This window comes from Ailuropoda melanoleuca, chromosome X (genome assembly GCF_002007445.2).
Source record: "Ailuropoda melanoleuca isolate Jingjing chromosome X, ASM200744v2, whole genome shotgun sequence".
Lineage (NCBI taxonomy): Eukaryota > Metazoa > Chordata > Mammalia > Carnivora > Ursidae > Ailuropoda > Ailuropoda melanoleuca.
In genome coordinates this window covers 12,246,448-12,255,367 of record NC_048238.1, presented here as the reverse complement: position 1 = coordinate 12,255,367, position 8,920 = coordinate 12,246,448, and the positions used below count along the sequence as shown (strand labels likewise).

Genomic DNA, 8,920 nt, shown 5'->3' with positions numbered 1-8,920 from the left:
TCTTTATGAGACAAATTAGGACGCCCTGGTGTCCTGAAATCAAAGGTAAGAATCACTGATTTGGGAGAAAAAAAGAATTTCATATAGAGAAATGAAAGGCAAATGCCAGTGAATGAAAACCTAAAGTAACTAGGTTAGCTACTTAGATCTTGCAGAAGGAGAGGAGTAAATGTACTGGGTGAGTGGCAAACGGAGTGAGGGGCTGCTTATTGCCAGTTATCTCCAAGCCAGGAAGACACTTGTATCGCTCTCAAGCCAAAAAGAAAGCTCTTATGAAAAGAACATTTATCCTCAAGTTGTTCCGGCTGTCCTTACCAGTGTTCTTATCTCCATTTTATTTTTTTTTTAAAGATTTTATTTATTTGTTTGACAGAGAGAGACAGCGAGAGAGGGAACACAGGCAAGGGGAGTGTGAGAGGGAGAAGCAGGCTTCCCTCCGAGCGAGCACGGAGCCCGATGCGGGGCTCGATCCCAGGACCCTGGGATCATGACCTGAGCCGAAGGCTATTGCTTAACGGCTGAGCCACCCAGGCGCTCCCCATTTTATTTTATTTTTAAAGATTTATTTATTTATTTGAAAGGGAGGGAGAGAGAGTGCATGTGCGTGGCGTGGGGGAAGGGGCAGAAGGGGAGAGAATTTTAGGCAGGCTGCATGCCCAGCATGGAGCCTGACATGGGACTCAATCTCATGACCCTGAGATCATGACCTGACCCAAAATCCGGAGTCGAATGCTCAAACGACTGAACCACCCAGTCACCCCTTATCTCCATTTTGAAGAAGGTGCTGCTTAACAGCTCTGTCAGGACTATGTTTACTTTTGGTTAATAAGCTCTGTTGACAGCTAATTTGCACAGTTTTAACAGCAATCTTCTTAAAAAGATTACGACTGTCCAAAATTACAGTTTAGTTTCCAAATAGAATATCTGTACTTACAGAATTACTATCTAATAACATGCAGTTCATAAATATGGATTAAGCTCCTTAAATCTTCACTGTTCTCCACTCAGAAATGTATTCAACATTTTTTTTTTAAATGCCCCAAAGGTGTGATTGCCCTTGAAAGATTTTAAATCTGGTTCATTGTTTTCTTTTCCTAGCTGTTCCCATTCCAAGAAACTCTGTCCTATTGACATGCTGTGGGATGACGACAAATGTAAATGTGTTTTACAGGAGGAGAATCCACTTGTTGGAATGGAAGGTAATGATAACAGTAAAGAAATAATAATAGTAATAATAAAAATAACAATTGTAACTAACATCTATTGAGTGTTTACTATGATCAGGCAACGTTGTAAGCCTTTTAGATGTATTAACTCATTTCATCCTCACAACCATCCATAATGTACTATTATCCCTTTTTTTACAATGACAGAATGGATACACCAAGATGTCTAGTCATTTTTTCCAGATTACTTATCTAAGAGTGATCGAAGCAGTAATGTTCCAGAACCTTCTGTGCTCTCATTACACAGGCAGTCTACCAATGCATGACTCTGCTTTTTAATCTTAAAAGCCCAGTGATTAGAGCATCCCACAACATCGGATTTGAAAGGCAATTGTAGCCTTTCATGAAAGCCACTTCAGAACTAAACACTAGTCAACCACAATTTACTAATTGATTTGTATAAAAGTCTCACAGGAACATAAAGTAATTTTAGACTTGTTGGTTTCTTTCAACAGTGGCATGTGAAAACAGGCCAGTTATTTGAGAAAAAAAAAAAGGAGGGAGTAGGAGAACTTTTTCTGAAACTAGGGCAAAGTAAAAGCAAAACATGGCTAGCTATTGGGCTAAGAGAAGTTGGGAACCAAATGTCATCACGGCTCAGAAGTTGTAATGCTGTGATGTTTGGTGATGACTCTGGCTGAAAGTGAATGCATTGTTAAAATTTATTTCCCAGAGGACAGGACAGGATTCCACTGAAAAAAATCACAAGGAGTCATGCACTTTGAAACTTGCTTGTTTTAAACAATGATCTACAAGCAAGACTCTGTAAGGACTAAACTCTATGGAATGCTGTTCTAGAAACCATAAATTAACATTCTTCTTTGTAGACTTCTGTCTCTCAGCTACATGTTTTCCTGAAAGCTCATGCAGGTGTTGAATGTCATTAACATCCTTCCCACCAAGCGTTCACATTATCCTCTGCTAGAATATACCTCACTCATGGGGAAGCCTGCCACCCACCAAGGCAGCCCAGTCACCCTGGGCACATTCTTGTTGGATAGTAAGCTATATTGAACCTCAGTCTCTCTCTCCAGAAAGGACTGTTCAGTGCAATGACAGTGAGAGTCACATATGTAACTTACATTTTGTAGTACTCACATTAAGAAGGTCAAAAGGAACAAGTAAATTGAATCTTTATATATTTTATTGAATCTAACGTATCAAAATAGGATCATTTCAACATGCGACCAATATACAATTCATAAAAGAGACATCCTGGGGAGGGACTCAGCTGGTGTACGTGTGTGCTGAGGGTGGGAAGAGTGGGGGGAAAGGAGAGAAGTGCTCTGAGCAGGGGAAACCTGAGTGCTCAGGACTGGAAGTGAGAGAAGGTAGCATGTCAGGGTGCTAAAAAAAAAAAAAGTTCAGCATGGTGGGAACATAATGGGAAGGGGCTGGGTAGATGTGCGAGAGGGAGCTGGAGAGGTTCACAGGGGACCTTGGGCATCTTGTCCCAGAGACTGGATGTGACGCTAAGGGCAAAGGGAACCCCCTCAACTGGTTCAAGCAGGAGAATGATAGCACCGATTAGAATTTTTTAAAAAGATTGGTTTATTTTAGAGTGAAAAAGCGTGCGCGTGCACACATGCATGGACCCGCACATGAGTTGGGGAGAGAGAATCTTCAAGCAGACTTCCTGCTGAGCACGGAGCCCAAAGGGAGCTCTATCTCATGACCCAAGAGATCACAAACCGTGAGCTGAAGCTAAGAGTTGGACACTTAACCCACTGAGCCACCCAGGGCGACGCATGGCAGCACCAGTTTGAATTTTAACACAACCAGTGACAGGGTAGAAGAGGATGTGTTGGCCCAAGGCAGGAAAGGAGGCAGGGGACTTTTGGGGAAGTTGTAGCAGTGATGGAAGTGAGAGGCGCGGGGTCGCTAGATCACAGTCACTCCTCCAGTGGCCTCATCAAACTGATGACATATACCGAGTTTACTCTTCACTGAACACCCTTTTGACACGTGTGGCTGTTAAGCCAACGGCCTTTTCTACATCTACAATGACTTCTTTTCCTTGAATGAGCACATTTGGGTTAGTGAATCCAAGACCAGTTTAATTTCATCTCATTGGATTCAGGTCATAGCTTTAAAGTGTTTCAACAAACAATACCAAAAAAGAAAAATCGGGGAGTCCCCATTTTATATTTTAAATTCTTCAAGATACCCACAACTTCAAGAATTTATTTGGAAAAAAATCCGTGAGCTTATTGATAAAAATGATGAATGAACCAAGGCTGGCAACAGAACTCATGGCATTCCATCATCAACCTCCCTAGGACTGAAATCACTATATAACACTTCAAGGTATCACCCTTAGCTAGTTGCTGTTTCACTCAGTTCTCCTACACCCGATACCTGTTACTTTTTTTTTAAAGTAATCTCTACACCAAAGTGGAACTCGAACTCATGGCCCTGAGATCAAGAGTCACATGCTCTACCACCTGAGCCAGCCAGGTGCCCCAGTCTCTGTTACTTTTAATTAATGCCTGTAGGGATCGAAGCCGGCCTCTGCAACTACCTTGCTGTAGCTCGGCAAACACCTAGTGGACTCTGTTTCCCCAAAACCCCAAGGGCATGGATTCTCCCTGAAGTGGTGTGAATGAATCTCTACCGCCACCTAGTGACTCATGCAAGTATTTTAAGAGCTACTTCTCTATCCTTTAAGAAGCTCTTCGTTTTGTTGTTTTCCTTTTAGTTTTTATTTTAATTCCAATATAGTTCACATATACTGTTAGAGTAGTTTCAGGTACACAATATTGTGACTCAGCAATTCTGTTGAATTCCACATGACCTCGAGCTCATCACAACTAGTGCCCTCCTTAATCCCCGTCACCTATTTCCCCCATCCCCCCACCCACCTCCCCTCTGGTAACCAGCAGTTTGGTCTCCAGAGTTAAGAGTCTGGTGCTTGGTTTGTCCCTCTCCCTCTTTTTTCCCCTTTGCTCATTTGTTTTGTTTCTTAAATTCCACAAGAGTGAAATCGTGTGGTATTTGTCTTTCTCTGACTGACTGATTTCACTTAGCGTTATACTCTCTAGCTCCATTCATGTCATTGCGCAGGGCAAAGTTTCATTCTTTTTTTATGGCTGAATAATATTCCACTTCTTCTTTATCCATTTATCAACCAATGGGCCATTCCAGACTTCAAGTTGTATTACAAAGCTGTAGTCATCAAAACAGTATGGTACTGGCACAAAAATAGATACACAGATCAATGGAACAGAATAGAAAACCCAAAAATGAACCCACGATTATATGGTCAATTAATCTTTGACAAAGCAGGAAAGAATATCCAGTGGGAACAATCTATTCTCATTTTGCCCCAAAGTGGCATATGCCTCTTTGGCATATGGCTTACAAAGCTCACCTTTTTCCCCTTCACACAATTCCAAGAATCTTCCCAGATCTAGCCTTCCAACACCCTTTGCACCTGCTTCCTTGAATATCATCAACCACAGAGCAGTTAAAACTGTGAGATTAGACAACATGAGATTGCCATTTTGATGTACTGTCAGTGGTCAGGTATTGACAAGAACATATGGTTTAACCCAATGTCTTGGAATGATGGATGGGATTCTTCAGTCTTCATACGTCAGCCTGTTTCAGGACCCTTTTATTACAGCAGATGACCTCCACATTTATCATGTGCCTATTTTACGTCAGAATGATGAGATCTGATTCCTATAACCTTCAGCATTTTTTAATTCATAGAGGAAATAGACAAATGTAAGCAGTGCAAGAAAGGATAGGATGAAAATATGCACAGGGTAAGGGCACTTGGCTAAACTTGTAGCAGTTGGGAAAGATACCTGGGGATAACGATGACGGGCAGGGAGAAGGGCAAGGCCAAAAGCATGGGGCTGAGAGATGCTGGCATATCAGGGGAACAAAAAGTAGTATAATTTGGTATGGATGGAACATAAGATATATATGAAGGGGGGAGGGAGAGAGGTGAGTCTGGGAGGTTAATTAGATCTGATTCATGGAGGGTCTCATGTGTCTTGGTGGGAAAATAGTCCTTTATTGGAAACCTTTTGAGGAACTTAAAGCAGTAGAGCGATGGGATTAGATTTGCATTTGATAATATTGTGGAAAATGGATTGAAGGGATAAAACTTGTGATGGTAAGATCTGTGACAGCTGTCTACACAAAAAAATATAAGGACACTGACTCAGCTGAGGTGGTGGCAGTGTTGATGGAAATGATAGAACAAATTCAGGATGGCAGAACCAGGTGGACAAAGCGATGAGACCCAATATGGCAGGAGAGTCGGGAGTGATGGCACCATTCCCCAAATGAGACAGATTTGGAGAGAAGCAGGTTTGGGGAAGAAACTAACCATGTACTTGCCTCCAGAACCTTCAAGAATGCTCAAGTGTCACAGTCGAGTTCTTCCCAAGTTTCTATCACTTCCATTTCCTGCACTGAATGTCAACTTGATGATTGGAATTGGACACGGAGTAGTAGTTACGCAATCATTGTGTACACTTTCTAGAAGAAATGGCTGTCAACTCATTGTGTCAAAAACCTCTCAGACCCTCCTCTCAGCTGAACATATTCTTCCAACAGATGTTGTGGAATCAAAGTTTATCATCACCGTTGTGTCTGTTATAATAGCCTTGTGATCTGTGCTGAGGAAGTACATCACTGTTTCTATCCACAGCCTGGAAGGTCTAAGGTGTATTTCTCTCACGCGGATACTTCAGTTCTTCCCTCCTTGTAATCTCCATCTAAAAACTAGGAAGGCCCAGACTCATAATTCTTAGCTATCCTATGTTTTATTACTAATACTTGGTTGTGAATGTTTGCATTTTGTAACAGGTCACCAACCTAAAAATCTCTTTAAAAATCTTATCAAAAATATTCAGCTTATAATCTATTTCTCACAAACGTAAGAGAACACATGAATTCGGTGTTCGTATTATGAGATCAGAGGTGACCGTCCTTCACCGCGTGAACAGAGGAGCAAACATCTACAGGATGACCCATGTTATTTTTAGAATAACGGAAAGTATACAGCCGACTTCGATGCCACGCTACCCGTGCTGCAGCCATTCGAGCCACCCTTTTCTGTTTCCATTTAGACCACTCTCATCTCCAGGAACTGGCTCTCTGTGGGCCGCACATGAAGTTTGACGAAGATCGTTGTGAGTGTGTCTGTAAAACACCGTGTCCCAGAGATCTCATCCAGCACCCCGAAAACTGCAGTTGCATGGAGTGCAGAGAGAGCCTGGAGAGCTGCTGCCGGAAGCACAAGATATTTCATGCAGACACCTGCAGGTCAAAGGCATTTTCATTTTCACCTTCATTTGACCCGTTGACATTGAATGTGAATGTCCTTTCGATTTGGCGAGATGCCTTCTTAAAGCAGTGTTTGCAGTGCCCAAGCCCCTTTTTGGCATAGTAAGACAGGGGTTTGGCAACTAACGAAGTGAGAGTATATAGAGTGATGATTAATTGTGGAAGCAAGACAGTCCTGGGGCGCCTGGGTGGCTGAACTGGCAACCAAGCAGCTGACTCTTGGTTTCAGCTCAGGTCCTGATCTCAGGGTCCTGGGATGGAGCCCCGTGTCAGTCTCTGCGCTCAGTGGGGTGTCTGCTTGAGACTCTCTCTCTCCCCCTCTGCCCCTCCACTCCTCTCTCTCAAATAAAGAAATAAATCTTTAAAAAAAAATCCTGCCAGCTCTTGTTGGGTATGGATCTTCAGCAAAAACTTCATTGATAAGATTTAAACAATTATTTGAGGGGGTGAGTTTCAGATCAGCAGGACTCTTTGGCTCGATATCTCTCGATATATGTCTACCTATGTTTGTTTTTTCATAGAGGAAGGGGCTGGCACTGGATTTATATAGCAAGAAATTTATTGATAACTAGAACCCTTGCAGTTTACCGTTTGGGTTTTCATAGATTTTGCATCCATGTGGAATAACCATTCAGGATTTTATACTGACATTTTCAATACGTATCTGGAAAGTTCACTTGGAAAATGTAATCCAATCGGAACAGAGTTATTTCTTTGGATGTAGTCCTTGATTCCGAATTCTCATGTTTATTTTCTTTTGCAACAGCTGTGAGGACAGATGTCCATTTCACACCAGAACATGTGCGAATGGAAAACCAGCATGTGCAAAGCATTGCCGCTTTCCAAAGGAGAAGAGGGCTGCCTATGGGCTACACGGTCAAGAAAATCCTTGACTCCACTTTGTTCCTAAGCTCCCCATCCCTGACATTTTAAACAGCATGCTGCTTTGCCAAGTTGCTGTCACTTTTTTTTTTTCCAGGTACTAGAAAAAAATCCGTTTTGCCCAGTCCCACAGTGAATCCAGACTCCCCTTCCATTACACACCAGCTGGGCAACCCTGGTTCACTGACAGATGTCTTCCAACTAAAGATGGCCCTGCACACCGAGAACGGAGAGGAGGGAACCTGTGTAAACCTTTTGTGGGGTTTTTTTTTGGTTTTGGTTTTTGGGGGGAGTTTTTTGTTGATTTGGTTTGGTTTGGTGAATGAAAAAGGTCTCATCATCCTAGAATCCGAGGGGCCATATGATTGCTAACTCAAAGCCCATGAGGCAATTTTATAGTCTCCAAGTCCTTTGCTAATGCAACTCTCTCGTGAATTACTCCGACTCTTTATTATGCAGATCTTGATTTGTAGGATCAGCACTGATTTTCTGATTACTGTCCAGCTTGTAGTTTTGAGTTTACTGAACTACTGTCTGTTGTTTCATATTTAAGTGTATTTAAAGAAAATAAACACCATTATTCAGGCCATGGAATTTTGTGTTATTTAATACGGTATCACCCTACATTTTATGCCACAGGCAAAAACATGTTTTAAAGAGAGAAAGGAATTGAGAAGGGGGAGGGATGGAGAGGGACATGGATACAACAAAACTTGATGGCAGTTTGGGGAAGACCAGGGAGTAGTTCTCAGAAAGTTTAGGATTCTAAATGAGGTTAAGCACCTGCCTTTGGCTCAGATCATGATCCTGGGGTCCTGGGGTCTTGAGATCCAGCACCGTGTCTGTTTTGGGATCAAGCCGTCATCTGTCCATCTGGCTCCCTGCTCAGCGGGAAGTCTGCTTCTCCCTCTGCCCCCCCCCATGCTCGCCCTCTCTCTCTCCTAGATAAATAACATCTTTAAAAATAACTAAATAAATGAGGTTAAGCAAATGTGACCCAAGAATCAGCTTGAAATCTATCTTTCCTTTGAGATCCAATTTGACTTCACTTGACCTGCATCTCGTGATGGAGGAGAGCCCACTGATACCCCTGTCGTCTTGGAAAGCTTGCGTCTTCTGGCCGCCTCCAGCTCCAACTTTGTGCACTCGTTCTCTGGTCATTCACATCTCCCTTCTCGTGGCCAAGCGATTCTTCTCCCTGTCCCATGGCCACCCGGGAATGAAGCATGGGCCTCTTCCCTTGTTTTTTTTCCAAAACACTCCAACAAATACTTTTTGGATGGCATAGGCTTTACTGAAAGTTTGGTAGACCCTAGGGAGTTAGGTAGCATTAGCAAAATGAAGGCAGCTCTACGAATATTAAGTGTCTTAGCAAATTAAAAAGTTAATGCACAGAATTAAGTTATTTAGCAAATAACTTAAAAATGGATGCCCTCCACAGCATCTTGCAGAAATAGATACACAGTTTACTACAACACTTCATCGCAGACTTTTGTAAACAGCTGTGT

General features: G+C 42.4%; 1 protein-coding gene across 2 annotated transcripts in view; it reads left to right on the top strand.

The window, feature by feature from the left end:
- Positions 1–7,994, top strand: part of VEGFD (vascular endothelial growth factor D) — a 34,122-nt gene extending 26,128 nt beyond the window's left edge. The window contains exons 5-7 of one of the 2 annotated variants that reach the window (XM_002928957.4): positions 1,099–1,199; positions 6,314–6,509; positions 7,297–7,994. In XM_002928957.4, coding sequence (XP_002929003.1) covers positions 1,099–1,199; positions 6,314–6,509; positions 7,297–7,423 — 424 coding nt within the window. In that variant the 3' untranslated portion in view covers positions 7,424–7,994. The remainder of the gene's footprint in view (positions 1–1,098; positions 1,200–6,313; positions 6,510–7,296) is intronic. The other variant, XM_011236925.3, reaches the window with a different exon arrangement.
- The last annotated feature ends 926 nt before the right edge of the window (positions 7,995–8,920 follow it).